The 19,167-nt window shown below is 47.4% G+C and overlaps 2 protein-coding genes across 2 annotated transcripts; one reads left to right on the top strand and one right to left on the bottom strand.

Annotated features, from left to right (window-relative positions):
* Positions 1-193: 193 nt before the first annotated feature.
* Positions 194-2,823, top strand: abt1 (activator of basal transcription 1). The gene is made up of 4 exons (XM_084445875.1): positions 194-290; positions 584-1,037; positions 1,534-1,709; positions 2,033-2,823. Exons 2-4 carry the CDS (start codon positions 602-604, stop codon positions 2,411-2,413), a joined length of 993 nt encoding a protein of 330 aa, XP_084302001.1. The 5' UTR covers positions 194-290; positions 584-601; the 3' UTR covers positions 2,414-2,823.
* Positions 2,824-3,013: 190 nt separating this feature from the next.
* On the bottom strand, positions 3,014-19,013 carry comta (catechol-O-methyltransferase a). The gene is made up of 6 exons (XM_084446363.1): positions 18,935-19,013; positions 7,407-7,575; positions 6,819-6,936; positions 5,966-6,159; positions 5,191-5,322; positions 3,014-4,501 (listed from the first exon to the last, which is right to left on the bottom strand). Exons 2-6 carry the CDS (start codon positions 7,572-7,574, stop codon positions 4,322-4,324), a joined length of 792 nt encoding a protein of 263 aa, XP_084302489.1. The 5' UTR covers position 7,575; positions 18,935-19,013; the 3' UTR covers positions 3,014-4,321.
* Positions 19,014-19,167: the final 154 nt, after the last annotated feature.

Here is a 19,167-nt window from a genome sequence, read left to right as displayed (position 1 = left end):
GGGGAAGATATTTGGGAATCCACACATGCATGATCTGATCTGTCTCAAAATATAATTCACAAGGGTGGTGTAATTTTGGAGCAACTTGTCTTTTGTAGCTTCTGGAAAAGATTAATTTTCGGTGTAATGTCGCCATCTAGTGTTCAGCTACTGATAAGGAAACGGAAGTGACGCACGACGTCCTCCCGGCCACCACACGTGAAGAAGAAATGCTTGTTTTCATGCTGGATTCATGCTAGTTGTGTGACGTTTATATATTTATAGATCATAGCGTTTCAGCTTTGAAGCAGGTAATTATTTGCGGTAATCCTTTGTGAAGGCTCTTGACTGAATCAGCTATGTGGGAGTAGGTGTAGCTGGCTAACTTTAGCCTGTTGCTAGCTAGCTAGCCAAAGTTAGCTAACTTAGCTGGGTTACCTCCAGACAGTTGCGTCACAGATTTTAAATGTCTTTGGTTGTGTGTCTGTGTGTCTTGACTGTGGGACAGCTAGCTATCTAACAAGATTGTATTTATGATTGCGCCTCTTCCATTCCTCTCTCTCTACAGTCCCAGGCAGCGTGAACTGACTGACTGTCTGTGGAGGAAATCTCGTCTGCGGGGATGGAGAGCAAAGACAGGGGGGACACTGAGGACATGGGGGACACTGAGGACAGAGGGGACAGGGGGGACACTGAGGAGGACACGCAGGTGGCTGGGGACAGCATGGTAGCTGACGACGTCTCGGAGGAACATAACAGGACTATAGAGGAGGAGGAGGATGAAGATGATGGAGAGGATGATGATGATGATGGAGAGGATGATGATGATGATGATGATGGAGAGGGTGAAGTGGATGGTGGTGGTAGTGATGATGATGATGTTATGGATGAAGAAGGGACACTAGTCCAGAGTGGTGAAGGTGTAGCTAAAGAGACGAAGAAGAGCGTTCCGGGGATCGTGTACCTGGGTCACATCCCGCCCCGACTCCGGCCCAAACACGTGAGGAACATGCTGGGGGTCTACGGGGAGATCGGCCGGGTCTTCCTGCAGCCCGAGGGTGAGACGAGTTGCCTAGCCCCGTGTGTGTGTGTGTGTGTGTGTGTGTGTGTGTGTGTGTGCGTGCGTGTGTGCGTGCGTGCGTGCGTGCGCACGCGCGCGCGCGTTCGCGTGCATGTTTTGTCTTCCTGCATCCCCAGGGTGAGTAGGCTAGACCGGACTGCCGCTGTCTCGATGCGTGTGTGTGTGTGTGTTTATATATGTATTCTTAGTTTGCGATCAATCAACCAATGCAGAGTGTCACCGTCAACTTCTCTCCGAACTCTGAATGTAACATAACGCCCCGCTGTGTCTTCCTGCTCATGTCCTTGCTCTCCTTGTAACTGCCTTGTACTGTATTTTGTATGTCGTAATTGCCTTGTATTTTGTATGTATTGCATTTTGTATGTCGCTCTTTCTTCCTTTTTATGTGTTATTTGTATTGTGAAGCGCTTTGTGCATTCGTGCTGTGAAAGGCGCTATATAAATAAAACTTACTTACTTACTTACTTCCTCAGACCGCTCGGTGAAGAGGAGGAAGAAGAAGGCGGGCTCCAACGCCAGCAGCTTCACCGAGGGCTGGGTGGAGTTCCGGGACAAGCGCGTGGCCAAGAGGGTGGCGGCCAGCCTCCACAACACGGGCATGGGCGCCCGCAAACGCAGCCGCTTCCACAGCGACCTCTGGTGCATCAAGGTGGGCGGGGCTTGGCGGTCGCGTACTCAAATCACCCAGCAGGTCTAACACACCCAGGGTCGAGCTGGAAGACCTCTGATAAAAACGAGGAAGGGAATTCTATAGTGTTCTGTAGGGCCTCTGTGAGATCTAACAGTCTAAAAAAGATATAACATATAAAAAGTCTAAACATATTAAGGATTTGTAGCAATATTAGCACCTAATGCACAAGTGTAATTTGTAGCCAGAAGTGTCTTCCAGTGGTGATATTTGATATTTGAACCCCCATGTTTATACCAGCAAGTCTTAACAGTCAGTTGGTCGGCCATCTTGTCTTCCTCCAGTACCTGCACCGGTTCCAGTGGTGTCACCTGAGTGAGCGTCTGGCGTACGAGCAGATGGTGCTGCAGCAGCGCCTCCGCACGGAGATCTCCCAGGCCAAGCGGGAGACCAACTTCTACCTGGCCAACGTGGAGAAGAGCGCGAGCATGGACAAGCTGAGGAAGACGAGGGAGAGGAAGGGCGAGAAGGTGGAGGAGAAGACCTGGGACTTCACCCAGAGGAAGACCGAGGACGAGATCCAGCTCAGTCGCATGAAGAAGCAGGGCTTGTCCAAGAAGAACCTCCAGAAGGCGCAGGACAAGGCCAAGGTGATCCAGGCCAAGTCCCAGTCCAACGTCTCGCTCCTGGCCAAGATCTTCAACAGCAGCAAGGGCCAGGGCTGAGGCCACTCCCCCTCCCACACTAGCCTGGTACACAGATCAACTACTGGGAAGTTCTGGGGGTGCGTTTGATTCGCTGCACTTCTGGGACCGCACTATTAGTTTAACTGCACTGGGTGAAGGACAGCCACATCGGCCACCAATATGGACAAATGAATGCAGTTGAGTTGGAAATAGTTGTTCTTTAGGAGAGGAAACTCTTTATTGGTCCCTGTGGGAGAGTACTGGGTGTCATTCCTCAGACAGACACTAGAGGGGGGTGTTGAGTCGAGGTGGTGTGAGACAGATGGATTTTCCAACAGGGCTGTGAGGGACAGTATTCTCTCAGGGTCACCTGGTGGCAGGAAACAGGCCAGGTTTGAGACCAGGGTCAAGTACAGGGGGAGGATGGGTAGAATGTTTCTATCATGGAGGCCGATTCATGGTTTTGTACATTTGTAAGAGTTGAACATGAACTGTTCGTCTTCTCTTATGCATTGAAAAGTGTCGTCCATCTCTGACAATTAAAACATTTATCTGAGATGAAGGTTGTGTCGTGCTATGTTGAAGAAGAAAAAATAAGACACTATTAAAGATGTTTAATGTGTTGTGACTGGTGGTACACATGGTCATATCAACAAACACTTTAAAGTTGGTCCACAGCAAACAACTCACTCCATTACAAAGATGTATTCAAAAACACAAATCCGAATGTTTTCAACAATAATGTTGAATGGTACTGTAGTAATGTCTTTACAATCAAATCGAAATCGGTAGGGAAGTACAAAACTAAATATTTGACTTTTGAATGGCAGTATGAGAATAGGGGTGTAACGATATATCGTAGCACGAAATATCGTGATATAAAAAAAAACGATATGCATCGTCAAGATGAAAAACTCACAATATTTTTTTTTTTTAAAGTATTTTTCTTACTTATGTAAATAAACTTTGGGTGTCCAGAAAAGCGCTATACAAATTTGATGTATGATTATTATTTGTTTATTCATTTATTTATTATAGGACTGGCTGCAAATGAGCCACTATCACCTACCAACTCACGCCCTCATCTGTTCAAACAAACAAAGCACTGAAAAAGACAGGACACTGCAGATCCGTGCTTGTATTAGATTAATCATGGCCTGATATCGCCAGTTATAAAACATTACAAAATGGAACTATAGGGCAGACAGCATTTGTTAAAAAAAAAATATTGTGAACCCAATATCGTGTATCGTGAGCCGAGTGCATCATTAGACCCCTCATGACAGACATACCAAGATGACTTGTGGGAGCAGAGAGTTCTGTTGATAAAAACAAAATGTCAGCTGCTTCTACAAACTACAGTTTTGTCAGAAGATGAAGGCCTCGTGAATGGGGATACGCCACCTGCTCTAAACACACCTCAAGTATTTAAAAGTAAACGAGGTACACATTTCATCCAGGACTCACACACAGGCAAACCAGCATGCGTTCACACGCTCTAACACACTCACACTACACATTCTCACACACACATCCACTCTCACCCTAACCATACACACCCTAGTGGTCGACCGACGGGTTTTTCAATGGCTGATGCCAATATTTAGAGAGCAGGGCAGTACTTTTCTGCCTCCCCTCTCCCTAGTGCCTCTCTCCTACCTTCTAACCAGGTCCAGTGGATGCCTCGCTGTCACCTGCACACCACCCTGAGTCCAATAGATACCTTCCTTTTTGCTTCCCTCTGGAATATGTAGGGGTGGGACCTATGCCCACCGCCCCCTTGCTCTCTGTAAAGCGCATTGTGTTGCCTCCGTGTAAGAAATGCGCTTTACAAATAAAGTTTGATTTGAAAAAAATTAAAAACGGCTGATGCTGATGGAATTTAATAGGCTTGATTGATCGGTTTAACACTAATACACACATACATACACACACAGGGTACGCTGGTCAACCCAGGAACACAGACTTCTCCAGGCCATCCTCTGCCTTGGTGTACTCCAGGCAAGACCGGAAGTAGCGGCTCTCGTAGCGCGGGCTGTTCCTCACGTACTCCAGGTAGTCCGGCGTTCCCGGGCAGATCACATTATCAGCCAATAGGACGGAGCCTTTCTTCAACAGATCACATTCCTAGAGAGGGAGGAAGATCGATGATAATTAAACCTGACTCTATACAAACCTGACTCTATACAAACAATGTTGTAGGTATTGTATGTGTGATGTTTTTAACTGTTTAAGGGTGAGGTCAAAGACAATTTGTCAATTGTACAGCCTTGACTGCACAATAAAGTTCTATTCTATTCTAACTATCCAGTACTCCAAGCCTAGACATGACAGGGTTTGGGTCAGGGTGGTTGTCTTAGATAGACATACTGTATAATACTGCATTTTAGTATTAATTAAACTTTATTTATACAGATAGTCAACTAAGAACAGTTTCTTATTTACAATGACCTGCACATAACAAATGCAGTTTAAAAGATGCCAAATTCATCAAACGCATCATAGAAAAAGGTACACACTGCCCCAACCAACGCCAACCAACTCCCAACATTCTAAAGGTGGCAGTTGTTAGAATGTTGGAAATTTAAAATTCAGCTGCAAAATCCATCCAACCAACACCAACAGTCACCAACCAACATGGCAGACCAATTCAACGTTGATGTTGGTTGGCGTTGGGACAGTGTGCCAACACCTTTACACACCTGGCCATGGAGCAGTGTTTATTTAGGAGCAGGGGAGCAACATGTAGAGTAGTATCAGATAACGCTCAGTGGTGTTTACTCATGCTAACATACAGGCTACTCTGAGGTTCTTACCTCCAGCAGTTTGAGGTCTGGGAGGTAGCGGTCCTTCCAGTGGTCCACAAACACAAAGTCAAAGCTGCTGATCCCAAACATTTCAGCCATCTTAGGAATCAGGTCACCTGACGCGCCCTCCACCAGAGAGATCTGAACACACACACCACACACACACACACAATCAGAGATTGCAGGATGTTCACTCTCCTCATGAAGTATCTACAGCAGGCATTCCCAAACTGAGGCAGGCCTCCCCTGGGGGGCCCCAAAGAAATTCAGGGGAGGCGCGGAGGGATGGTTAGAAAAAAAAGAAAAAAAAGGAAAGGTTTTTTATTTTTGAAATGTCTATGGTTTTTATGAATGAAACGTAATTTTAAAGGTCAAAAGATAGAAATAATGGGAGAGATGTATACAAAATTTGTGGATAGTGCAGAGAGAGCCTCCCCCCGCAGGCATGAATGTATTGTGCGAAAACGTCATTATGTTAACTAGCAACAGGTGCCACCGAGCTAACTTCGCTGTGTAACGTTATGGGCTAGCTAACGCTGCCTTGCATAATGGACACATTTGGGGGGTTGGGGGGGCGTGGGTGTGTCACTGTTTTCAGAGGGGAGGCCCACATTGATGGAGTTTAGGAACCCATGATCTACAGTAATAAAGTTTCAACAGGAGAAAGGAGTACAAGACGTCGGGGAACTCCTCTGTTCCTTCTCTTATGGTAGATGCCGAGTCGATACAGTACGTCTGGATTTAACAAAGGTTGCCGGTTCGAGTCCCAGCTGCCCACCCTCACCTTGTCCTCCAGGCCGGCGTGCCAGATGATCTGCCTGGCGATGGAGGCGAAGTGTGGGTTGAACTCCACGGTGATGAGCTTGGTGCCCGGGGGTAGGAGTCTGGCGATGCGGACGCTGGAGTAGCCGCAGTACGTCCCCAGCTCCAACGCCGTGGACGGACTCACCTCACACACCACCGAGTCCAAGATGGCGCCTGGATAGAGAGAGAACACAGTACATATGTACACACACATGCATTCATTTCAATGTTTTGGTATACTTTTATGTAAAATGTGTGTGTGCGCAGTCAAGCGTGCCGTTTTGACCCCGAGAATAGCTCCATCACTTCATATCACAGACCGAAAACTGAACGAACACGCGCACGCACGCACACACGCACACACGCGCACACACACACACACACACACACACGCGCACACACACACACACACACACACACACTTTTATGGAATGTGTGTGTGTATTGTGTGCAGTCAAGCGCATGCCTTTTTGACCCAGAGAAAAGCTCTATCACTTCACATCACTGACTGAACATTATGATGAGACTGGAGGCTATTCTTCCATAGCAGAGCCCTAGAGAGGACTGTTATGTTTGAGAGGAAGGAGAAGTGGGAGGGAGAGAGAAGAGAGAGAGGGAGGACAGACAGACAGAGCCCAGACAGACACTCAAGAACAGACAGAATGTTCTAGAAGAAACAACTGAGGAAACGGAACAAAGCGATGCGCTTTCACCAGGAGCCACTGGGAGAACATTAAGGTTAATATGATGCAAAAGGGAGTGGTCAGGCAAGTACACACAGGGACTGAGAGAGAGAGAGAGAGAGAGGGAGAGAGGGAGGGGGTTGAAACTACCTTTATCATCTCCTATGTTCATGGCCCACTCAGAGTGCCTGCAGAAGTAGTCGATGGTGTAGATGACACTCTGGGGGTCACCTTTGGTGGCTTTCTCCTGGACCGCTCGCAGGAGACGCTGAGAGACAGGGAGAGAGAGGAGGGGGAAGGGGGGGAGAGAGAGAGAGGATAGAGAGAGGGGGAAAGGGAGAGGAGAGAGGGGGAAAGGGAGAGAGAGGAGAGAGGAGAAAGAGAGGAGGAAAGAGAGAGGAGAGAGAGGGGGGAAGAGAGGAGAGAGAGAGGAGGAAAGAGAGAGGAGAGAGGGGGGAAGAGAGGAGAGAGAGAGGAGGAAAGAGAGAGGAGAGAGGGGGGAAGAGAGGAGAGGGGGGGGAGAGAGGAGAGAGGGGGGGGAGAGAGAGGAGTGGGAAAGAGAGAGGGGGGGGAGAGAGAGAGGAGAGAGAGGGGGGAGAGAGAGAGGAGAGAGGGGGAAAGAGAGAGAGAGGAGAGAGAAAGAGGTGGTGAATGTTTAAATTCTATACATACTGTGTGTGTGTGTGTGTGTGTATGTGTGTGTGGGGGGGAGTGTGGGGGGGGTCACAGAGGGGTCACCTGGGGTCGAGTGGAGCATGTCACGACGTTGAGAGCCTTCTCTACGATGATGTCGTGCCAGAACAGGGCCAGGGCGCCGTTGTACTGCACCAAGGTGGGAATCAGCCATTTATACAGGCTGTACAGCACAGCCCCCAACCCCCCACACACCGCCACAACAGAGAGCATTCTGGGTAGGGGGGGTGGGGGAGGGAGGGAGAGAGAGAGAGAGAGAGAGAGAGAGAGGAATTAACCAGGTGTGTGTGCGGTGGAGGGAGGGGCTGTGAGGGAATGAATCACACTGTTACAGGAGAAAATGGGAGAGAGGAACTTCACACGTGAGTAAGTGCACAGCAGACATGTTGGAAGACCACTGCTGGAAGACTAATGGTTCTTCCTTGAAACAAAGGAGCTTGGGTTCTGGTGCAATACTTCGTTTGTTGTGACACTGGGCAGAGGTTCACGTCTCAAGCTGCAGTCTAGGCATACCCAGGTGAACACTGATTAGCTGGTAAATGTACGCAACCTGTGGAATTCCGTGTCTCGCAAAGACGGACCTCATGTGTTTGATCACACAAGGTGCTGACATACTGGGATTACTTCTCTGGGAAGTTAGAGAAATAATCTATGACCAACAAGTAAATCTTCCCCTCCCACTGGAACAGTCCCAACCTTGAAAGATTTTTCAAGGTGCCCACCCACATCCATTGTATTGTAAACGGTGGTAGAGCAATTATCAGACTCTCAAAAGTGCTAGTTTTGTCAACTTTTTGATCTTGACCATTGTATATGATCATAAGTAACCTTAAAACAGGGCTAAACATGATTTTCCCTTTACTACTCCTTTAAGATCTAGCTCACTTAAAAAGTTAGCCTTGGGACCCGTGTCCAGCTTAACTGAAATGACAGCTCCGTTTGTGTAATGGCACTGTCCACTTGTCCTGCTCCACTCTATTCACACGACTGCTCAGTCCCTGTAGGCCTATTAGTAGGACTACATCCTCTCAATACCAGGCCTACAAACCACGGATCACTGCAATCAGTCTCGTCTACTGCATGTACACACTCACTGCGCTCTCTCTGCCCCTTTGCAAAACATTGTTTAAAGAAGTGCTTCTGTCCCTTACACTTATAATATACCAGACATTGTCTGGCTGCACGACGTGTTCCACATCTCTTGCACTCATATGTCTCTGCACCTTTCTTATGCCCAGCCGGCCAGGTGGATACCTGTTTCTGGGGGCGGCTGGTTGGCACATGTCCTCGTCATTACCTGACTTGTCTCCAAATGTCCCTTCGTGTTGAAGAGCCTCGTAGCCTGTCAGTCCAGCCAAGGTGAGCTCGGTCTCTCGCTCTTTTGTCGTTGACGCCGGACACCAGCTGATCCCGGATCATCGAATCACAAAGTTCTCCGAAATTACAAGTCAATTGATTTAAGCTTCAAGTCTGTTAAATATCCATCCACGCCCTCTCCCGGCTGCTCAGTGCGCGTAGGAACACGTAGTCAAAGGGTTCATTAACAATGTCCATCAAACTTCCCCACAACGTCAGCAGACGAGTGGTTTAGCATTGGAAACGCCGACGGGAGAGCTAATATGAAGCTCAGTCACTCTGGCACTCAAACTTTCTGTTAAAGTTTCTATATATCACAACTTTATGAACAAGAACGTTTTTTTGTTATCATTTTTAAATACCTAGTAGGCTCTAGACATCACCTGCTACACTTCTGTGCCAGCTGCAGTCCCCTGCATAGGTTAAATCTACTCCTGTTCCACAATATTGATAATGAAATAAAATGTATTTTCATAATTATTGTGACCCATAAAGCATAGGCAACACAAAACATGAAACAGATGAGAAATAAGTGTCAACAGTGTGAATCAAAGGTGTCAAAACTTTAACTCTGTAGGCCTATGTGCAACTTTTAAATGAGGGCAGTCATATTTTGGGGTCATACGATCTGGAATTGACATAAGCTCGTAATTGGTATCCTGCAAAGTAATGGGCTCCAACTTGAATGCACAGCCTGAGTTTATGCTACCATGGCATAAAAAGACCATGCTATAAAATGGTATGATAATCTACTGTTCATGTCTCCACAATATAGTTTGTTTCCTTTCAGGATCGCTTCTTGAAACAGCTCTGTGCGTATAGTGTTACTACACCATAGTGGATAAAAGCATTATACGAGCTACTAAACACCTCAAACTCTCAACTCTGTCGATTTAGAAAGCAGGCAGGCTCCTGAGTAGAATACACTACATTTTTTATGTACAAAGCTAAACGTACTTGCTAATGGAAAATAAATATTGTAGCGAGCGCCACCTGGTGGTGAGTTCTGGTTTATGTGTGACGAAAGGACGGACGCACACACGCAAGCGCCAACGTACAGGGTTGGGGGAGCAAAATCAACTGTCAACTGTGATCGGGATGGAGGACAAACATACACGCTCTCCACGGGCCTAACATGTAATTATGAAAACACAAAGTGCAACAACAAGTGATTTAGCCTAATCTCTTCTGTAATCCGCTGCTACTTCTGTAATCCACTGCTACATCTTTGGCCCAAAATCCATCCTCCCCTCCTCCCAGGACTTCTCACTCTGCATCATGGGTCAGTCAGTCACTCTCTCCCCCCCTGGCCAGAAACCTCGGCATCATCATGGACCCTACACTCTCTTTTAAGTCACACATCAACCACGTCACCAAAACATATTTTTTCCACCTCCGTAACATTGCACGCCTCCGCCCCACCCTCTCCTCCTCAGCCGCCGAAACACTCATCCATGCCCTCATCCGCTCCAGACTCCACTACTGCAAAAGCATCCTCTATGGCCTCCCTCCACTGCTCTCCAAAAACTACAATATGTCCAGACCTCGTCCGCCCGGTCGCTCACCCACTCGCGCTCCAGAGAACTCATCACTCCCATCCTCCGTCAACTTCATTGGCTTCCCATCCAGCAACGCATCAACTTCAAGATCTTCCTCACCACCTACGAAGCCCTGAACAACCTTGACCCCTCATACCTGACTGATCTCCTCCATCGCCTCTCCCCCACTCACCACCTCCACTCCGCAGACGCCAACCTCCTCACCCCCATCACCTCCTCACCCCCATCACCTCCTCACCTCCATCACCTCCTCACCCTCACCACCTCCACTCCGCAGACGCCAACCTCCTCACCACCATCACCTCCTCACCCCCATCAGCTCCTCACCCCCATCACCTCCTCACCCCCATCACCTCCTCACCCTCATCACCTCCTCACCCCATCACCTCCTCACCCCCATCACCTTCTCACCCCATCAGCTCCTCACCCCCATCAGCTCCTCACCCCATCAGCTCCTCACCCCATCACCTCCTCACCCCCATCACCTCCTCACCCCCATCACCTCCTCACCCCCATCACCTCCTCACCCCCATCAGCTCCTCACCCCCATCACCTCCTCACCCCCATCACCTCCTCACCCCCATCATCTCCTCACCCCCATCACCTCCTCACCCCATCACCTCCTCACCCCCATCACCTCCTCACCCCCATCACCTCCTCACCTCATCACCTCCTCACCCCCATCACCTCCTCACCTCCTCACCCCCATCACCTCCTCACCCCATCACCTTCTCACCTCATCAGCTCCTCACTCCCATCACCTCCTCACCCCCATCACCTCCTCACCCCATCACCTCCTCACCTCCATCACCTCCTCACCCCCATCACCCCCATCACCCCCATCACCCCCATCACCTCCTCACCCCATCACCTCCTCACCCCATCACCTCCTCACCCCATCACCTCCTCACCCCCATCAGCTCCTCACCCCATCACCCCCATCACCTCCTCACCTCCTCACCCCCATCAGCTGCTCACCCCCATCACCTCCTCACCCCCATCACCTCCTCACCTCCTCACCCCCATCACCTCCTCACCCCAATCACCTCCTCACCCCCATCACCTTCTCACCACCATCACCTCCTCACCCCCATCAGCTCCTCACCCCCATCACCTTCTCACCACCATCACCTCCTCACCCCCATCACCTCCTCACCCCATCACCTCCTCACCCCCATCAGCTCCTCACCCCCATCACCTCCTCACCCCCATCACCTCCTCACCCCCATCACCTCCTCACCCCAATCACCTCCTCACCCCCATCACCCCCATCACCTCCTCACCCCCATCACCTCCTCACCCCCATCACCTTCTCACCCCATCACCTCCTCACCCCCATCACCCCCATCACCTCCTCACCCCCATCACCTCCTCACCCCCATCACCAGGTACCGCACCCTGGGGGACAGATCCTTCGCCAGTGCCGCCCCGACCCTCTGGAACCCCCTGACCCTTGCCATCCGGAACTCTGACACACTCCCCTCATTTAAAAGTCAACTCAAATCCCATCTTTTCAAGATCACCTACGACATCTGACCATCCTCCTCCACCATCTTCCACCCCCTCTCTTCTCTTAATGTGTTTCCCTTTTGTAGCTTTGCTTATTTGCCTTTCTTGTTTGAGTGTTTGTTTTGTGTGTGTTCTTATGTAAAGCGTCTTTGAGTACCTAGAAAAGTGCTATATAAAACCGATCTATTATTATTATTATTATTATTATTATTTCTTGTATCCTTTACATTACATGTGAAAACTGGTGCTCTTCCATTATGGTGTTGGGTGTGGTTGCTAGGTGATTTAAGCCTAGTTTATAGAGCTATGGCTCATGGCTGCCATGGAAACCAAACTGAAGATTCCATCCCATGGCAACCAAGACATAGTTCGTCTTATATTAAATTAGACTTCAGAGCACGACTGCAAAGCCTCTATGGGAGAGAATGAGAGAAAGAGAATGAGAGAAAGGGGATGAGAGAAAGAGAATGAGAGAAAGGGGATGAGAGAGAGAGAGAGAGAGAGAGAGGGGGAGGAATGTGAGGTTTAGAGATTAACTACTGCAGACTGGGCTTTCTGTGCTGTGTTTTGGGCAGACCTCCCCAGTAGCCTAAGTCCGGATTTCAACTATCAACTGATCACCACCTTCTGACCAATCACGGCTTAGTCTCACGCACATTCAATATTTCACAGTATGCGGCAATGTCAGAACCGATAGAGTTACATTTCTCCCTAGATTCTTCAGTTACAAGCCTTGAGCTGATAGAATCATGTTGTCTTATTGGATTCACCACCAGAGCGTTTAGAGGCTGATTTGTGAGTGTCAGGAGACGGAAGAATATCCAGAGCAGGCCGCTCGCTCCAGGCTCACGAACAGAGATCTAACGGAGGATTAGGAGTCAGCTGCAGCGTTCACACACGAGTCTGCTTCAGACATGCAGCTCCAGTCAATCCTCTGTTACTCTGGAACACGCTCCGTTTGGACAAACAGAACAATTTCAAGGTTCTCACAAAGATAGTTTTGGGGTGGGCCCAATGGCCTTTTAACTACATGAAAGCAAACAGACGACCTTTGACCTCTCAGAACCTTTTAAGATAGGAAGGAATGCAGAGATGGGGGGGGGGGGGGGGGGGGCACAGTCATGCCTTTCCATAGGTCACTGACCTCCATGTTCTGTACCACTGTCACTGTTAAAGCTACAGTATGCAATTTTTGCACTACGAGCTAGCTCGCAAATTCCATCTGCCGGGGTCAATTCAATCTGCCTCACACTCCCATGATGCTGATTGAGCCTCAGCGCGCCCGTGCGCTTTGAAGCAGCTGTCCACGCACACCTAGTGAGACCATCCTAATCTAGTGAGACCATCCTAATCTAGTGAGACCATCCTAATCTAGTGAGACCATCCTAATCTAGTGAGACCATCCTAATCTAGTGAGACCATCCTAATCTAGTGAGACCATCCTAATCTAGTGAGCTCACATCCTGTTGGTCTCCACCGATCAGTCTGGTAGCCTTTCTGCTGAATTACAATTTTGTACTCGATTCCTGTTTGATTGGACCAATCAGCGTCCTCTATCCTCTGGGAAATCACGACAACATGGCTGCTCAAAGCTCAGATCAGGATGGTTTCACGAGGTGTACTGTAGCTTTAAATCAAATAAATAAATCAGACTCAAGATAGTACTGGTATATGAGGAGACTTGATTGACTGCCGTTTAACTGCATGGTTTGCAGTAATAGCATGAATTACTGGAGAGAGGAGAGAGGAAGGGAGGAATGAGGGAGAGAGGAGAGAAGGAGGAAGGAGAGAGGACATAGAAGAGGAGATAAGAGAGGAGACCAGAGAGGAGAGAGAATTAAGGAGGGAAGATGAATAAGAAAGGAGAGAGGGAGGAGAGAACAGAGAGAGGAGAGGGGAGAGGAGAGGGGTGAGCAGAGAGGAGAGAAGATAGAGATAGATAGACAAATACTTTATTCATCCCGAAGGAAATTTAAGCACCCAGTAGCAAAAACAGAGTACACACACAAGTAAGAATCAGAGAGGAGAGATAAGAAAGGAGAGAGAGGAGAGATAAGAGAGGAGAGAGAGGAGAGAGGGAGGAGAGATAGGGGGGAGAGAGAGGACAGAGGAATGCCAATCAATAGAAACCTGTTAATCCTCCCTAGGTTGTTGTGTGTGAAACAGACTGGCAAGACCAGGATGTTCTGGGAAGTCTGGGTGCCGTTCCCATGTGTTGTTTAAAACATGGCTTCAAGCCCAAGGTTCTCCCAATGTTCTCTAGTCAACCGTCACGCCTGTCAGATGAGATAAACTAGAAATACCACCTCGCGGTTCTATGCCTCTGCCAACAAGTCAGGTTCCAGGTTCCATCTGTCCGGACTCAGAACATACACAGTAGGTAGGGAAGACTTTGACGATCATTCTACAGAAGCCAAACATTGAACATCACATTAATAAACTTTGCTTTATCATTGAAAGGATAGTCTTTATTTCTTGAACATAATGTGATTATTAGATTGTTTACACAGCTACAGTGGTAAGCAAAACTATATCACATTGAAGTTGACCTTTGAACTTTTGGATAGAAAATGTCATCACTTCATAACTTTATCCTATTAGTCTTTTGTGTGAAATTTAGTCATAATTAGCATAGGAGTTCTTGATTTGACCTTTGATCACCAAATTTTTATAATTTCATCCTTGAGTTCAAGGGCACCATTTGAGCCAGATGTAATGAAATTCCTTCCAGGTGTCCTGAGATGGTGTTCATGAGAATGGGACATACGTATGGATGGAGAACCCGAGAACATAATGCCCCTGGCCGAGCAGAGGTGTCATAACAATGACAGAACTGGACCGAGGCCGGGCCTTTTGAGGAGGAAGAGGAAGGACACAAATGATAAATACACGAGGGCCTCTTTAAAACTTCGTAAATTAATTAATCTTAAAAAACATGCGTCTGAAATGCAAACAGTACAACACCTGAGTAGCATGAGCATGTTTATTCTGCATCACCCGGGGCTCGAACTCACAACCAGACACCACGGGAAGGTTGTTCTTGTTTGAGACATGTGAGAAGTTGGCAGTTTGACCTTAAAAAAAAGAAGTCTAAATGTCACAGCTACTGTAGATATTTACACTGAATCCTGCATGAACATATGAGTAGGCCTACATACTGTGATGGGAATGAGCTGTGGGACTCTGGACTGAGCATGGATTCACTGATTGACTGATTTGATTGGATTGAACACAGGTGGGACTGATTGAGACAAAAGACTGGTCAGATGAAGCGATCAGGACTATTGGTGCTACAGGACTTTGGGTATTGTATCCATCCAGTAGGGATGTGCAAAGTTTGGTGACTTTTCATGTATGCACTTCCTAGGAAGATTCAGATTCAGATTCAGAATATTGGGAAATACAAGAGGGACCCACAGCTGTAAATGGTGAATGGACGGCACTTATATAGCGCTTTTCCACCTTAACGGCACTCAAAGCACTTTACAATGGCCTCTCATTCACCCATTCACACACCAATGGCGGCAGCTGCCATGCAAGGTGCTAACCTGCTCATTGGGAGCAATTTGGGGTTAGGTGTCTTGCTCAAGGACACTTCGACATGTGGACAGTTGGAGCTGGGATTCGAACCACTGACCCTTCGATCACTGAACGACCCGCTCTACCAACTGAGCTACAGCCGCCCCTGCATCTGTAGCTGCCCGGCCCCTAATAAAGGTGTGTTGGTGTTGTAATAATAACGTATCTCAAAGGATACACTATCAGCTTGTAACCACTGTAAAGAAACAGCTGTGGTTGAACTAGTGCAGTAAATGTACATTTCCAGTCATTCCACAGCCTCTGCCAGGGGAGAAAGTGCTCCGCCCCCAAGCTAAACCCAGCCAGGGCAGTAAAAACTCTCTAGAGTCTAGACTATCAGTCAAAAGCAAACCCAATGGCATATAGTGGCATACTGTTGCCAAACGTCCCCCTAGATAGATCATTAAAGCATCTACAGAACCCCCAGTCATAATCGAATGTGTTCACTGAGATCAATTAGATTCATTGCAATTCAGCTAACTACATCCTACACACGCAATAGTCTATATCAATGTGTAAATCACCTTTTATGTGCACCGTATCAATAAATCTATCTGTGGGAAATGCAGAGAGCAGCTGGCTAAATGTAGCAGAGGTGATTTGGAACAACACAGCCCTGCCTGTGACTAAAAAGCCTAAATATCTCCTCCAGAACTTGGGCTGCGTTCCGAATCGCATACTTCTACTTCTTACTACCAGTACGTACTACAGCTGCCCTTAGAAAGTACGTACTTTGCAAGCAGTAGGCATCCAATTGGGACATACTACCTCGTCATACCTTGCCACATCCGTCGCTGTCCGTAACGCGACATTCGTCTACAGCTGTCACGACTCGCACATGTGACGCACATTTCCGCTGCGCACAGGATTGTGGGTCAGAATAGGCAGAAAAGCCTGCTGGCTTGCATACTGCAAAATACAACCGGATGTAGTAGGACATCCTGGTATTTTTGCCATACTGCATGTGGCTTACTATGTATTTGGACATACTACATTCTGTTTTGGCATACTATATAGTAGGGTAGTATGCGATTCGGAACGCAGCCTTGGTGAATGCCTCTCTGATGAAGTGTTTTGATGTCTGCGGTCCAGATGTGAGGGGCGATGGTTCAATCCCCACCCGGGAAATAAGGATCTCTCTACCACATAAAAACCATAACACAGCTTTAATATCCCCTCAGATACACTGCAACCAACATGTCTGGAGATACAGACCAGAGAGAATTACAGATGGTATCACTGTGGAAAAGGGATGAAATGTGAAATGAAAGGCACTATCTTTGTGGAAAGGAGTTTAATAGCACCATATGGTAGCTATAGATACTGTGGCAGGCAGACAGACAGACAGACAGACAGACAGGCAGGCAGGCAGGCAGGCAGGCAGACAGACAGGCAGACAGACAGGCAGGCAGACAGACAGTAGACAGACAGACAGACAGACAGGCAGACAGACACTGTAGACAGGCAGACAGACAGACAGGCAGGCAAGCAGACAGGCAGGCAGACAAACAGACACTGTAGACAGACAGACAGACAGACACTGTAGACAGACAGACAGACAGATTGACAGACAGACAGACAGACAGACAGACAGACAGACAGACAGACAGACAGACAGACAGACACTGTAGACAGACAGACAGACAGACAGACAGACAGACATGGTACATGTATTATGACAAATAAACCAACTTGAACCTGCAGGCAGGTGGGAAAGCTCTGCTGAAACTTCAATCAAATAATTAGGTTTGTGTCTGAGATAAGAAGCAAATGAGATCAAAGGGGATATCAACTGTAATGGATTTTATTAATCAGCTGATGATTGACTGTGTTATAATCTTCACATCCATTAATTAAATTTGTCATAATCATTGTGACTGTTACCTAACTGTGACTGTGTTACTGTTACTGTCCTAAGTCCGAACTGGTGAAAGATCAGTTTCTCTTTTATGTTCTTTTGCAAGGAGATCATTGCAGAAGAATAATATAATTGTACTTCTGCCTTTCACTAACTGACTAGTGATCCATTACCTAACAGATGTTGTTATTCTCGACCTGACCTGATAGTGTAAAACTCAGCCCTGCCTTGTCTCGAGGCTGTTCTGTCTGTCTAAGCTGATTGCTTAGAGCACGTAGGCGACTGAGTGAGTGGTCCTTTCTTACTGTCTGTCTGTCTGTCTGTCTGTCTGTCTGTCTGTCTGTCTGTCTGTCTGTCTGTCTTGCTGTTTATCTAAGAAGGTCGGGATTCAATATTTTCTGAAGAACATCTTGGGTCAACTTAAGTTCCATCACACAACTCGATTGTCACTTTATTGGGTACATCCACCCGAAAAAAGCTGCTCCTCCATCTAGACATGGTGAAAAGGCTTAGTTGTTGTTCTGCCAAACATCAAAATGGGCCAGACGCGTGATCGAAGCGACGTAGAGTTCAGAGTTCACAGAGAGCGGCGCTATAAACCACACATCCAGTTAGCGTCAGTTCTGTGGGCAAAACTGGCCCGACGTGTTCAAGCTGAGAGAAAGGCCACAAATGCTCAAATAACAGCTGTTTATAATAGTGGTGTGCAGAAGGGCACCATGTTGAATCCATGCCATGAAGAATTCTGGGTATTCTGGAGGCAAATGGGGGTCCCCAATACTAGATACTGTAGGTTTACCTAATGAAGTGACAACTGATTGGAGGCCAAATTACTCTCTCTTTTCCTACAATAATTTCGATCTTCTGACCTTTAAAATCACATTTCATTCATAAAAACCATAGACATTTTAAAAATAAAAAAATATGTTTTTCCTTTCTTTTTTTTCTAACCATCCCTCCGTGCCTCCCCTGAATTTCTTTGGGGCCCCCCAGGGGAGGCCCGCCTCACAGTTTGGGAATGCCTGCTCTAGTAGACAGTCAGATAGGTGTGATACTCTAGTACAGTCAGATAGTTGTGATACTCTAGTAGACAGTCAGATAGGTGTGATACGGTATCAATCACAGTAAGACAGTCAGAGAAACTCAGTTTAATAACAAGCCTGTGATTGGCTACATAGACCATGTGACCAAGGCCTCAAATGTGCTGAGCAAGTCAACATGGTCGTATTACTCAAGCTTATGCTAAACCCAACCTGGCAATGCAACCTCTATGGTTTTAAAAACTGCAAAACTAATATACTATGGTGCCAAGAGGACAGGCAAATACATGTATGGTACTGTACCACTTCTTACAGTAGCAATGGGGATATATCACAGTATAGATATATCTCCAGACACTGATAAATCACAGTAACAGATACCGATATCACTAACAGCAATCACTCACTTCTCTAGTTAAATATGACTTCTGCTTTACAGTCTCTGGTACATTGGTCTGGTACATCTGGTACTGGAACACAACACACACAGATAAACTGTTGAACACACAGAGACAGTATATACAGTGCAGACAGACAGACAGAGACTTTGAGAGAAAGACAGAGAGAGAAAGACAGCAGACAGACAGGGTAGAGAGAGAGCTAGACAGGGATAGAGACAGAAAGAAAGACAGAGCGAGACAGAGAGAGAGAATATCTAGAGACATATCTTACTTCCTGCTGCTGTGCTGTCCTTATACTGCGCTGGGTAGTAGAGCCTTATCCTTTGTTGCTTTCCTCCTCTCACAGTCCCTCAACACACACACTCCTCCTCTCGCAGTCCCTCAACACACACACTCCTCCTCTCGCCCCTCCTCTCTCTCTCCCGTTAATCCACCCACTTTTTCTCTCAGTCTCTCTCTCTCTCTCTCTCATGGGTAGCTTTGATAAAGGAATGTGCAGCAATA

Source organism: Borostomias antarcticus (genome assembly GCF_949987555.1).
Source record: "Borostomias antarcticus genome assembly, chromosome: 11".
Taxonomy (NCBI): Eukaryota; Metazoa; Chordata; class Actinopteri; order Stomiiformes; family Stomiidae; genus Borostomias; species Borostomias antarcticus.
The sequence above is the reverse complement of the archived record's forward strand: the minus strand, read 5'-3'. Positions and strand labels throughout refer to the sequence as shown.

Bases quoted from the DNA above. Each gene is read 5' to 3' on its own strand.
- abt1 (XM_084445875.1), top strand. From the start codon at position 602: ATGGAGAGCAAAGACAGGGGGGACACTGAGGACATGGGGGACACTGAG. The intron at 1,038-1,533 runs GTGAGACGAGTT...TTACTTCCTCAG, and splicing joins GGTCTTCCTGCAGCCCGAGG to ACCGCTCGGTGAAGAGGAGG. The intron at 1,710-2,032 runs GTGGGCGGGGCT...GTCTTCCTCCAG, and splicing joins GCGACCTCTGGTGCATCAAG to TACCTGCACCGGTTCCAGTG.
- comta (XM_084446363.1), bottom strand. From the start codon at position 7,574: ATGCTCTCTGTTGTGGCGGTGTGTGGGGGGTTGGGGGCTGTGCTGTAC. The intron at 6,937-7,406 runs GTGACCCCTCTG...CCTGTCTCTCAG, and splicing joins CATGCTCCACTCGACCCCAG to CGTCTCCTGCGAGCGGTCCA. The intron at 4,502-5,190 runs GTAAGAACCTCA...CTCCCTCTCTAG, and splicing joins CAGACCTCAAACTGCTGGAG to GAATGTGATCTGTTGAAGAA.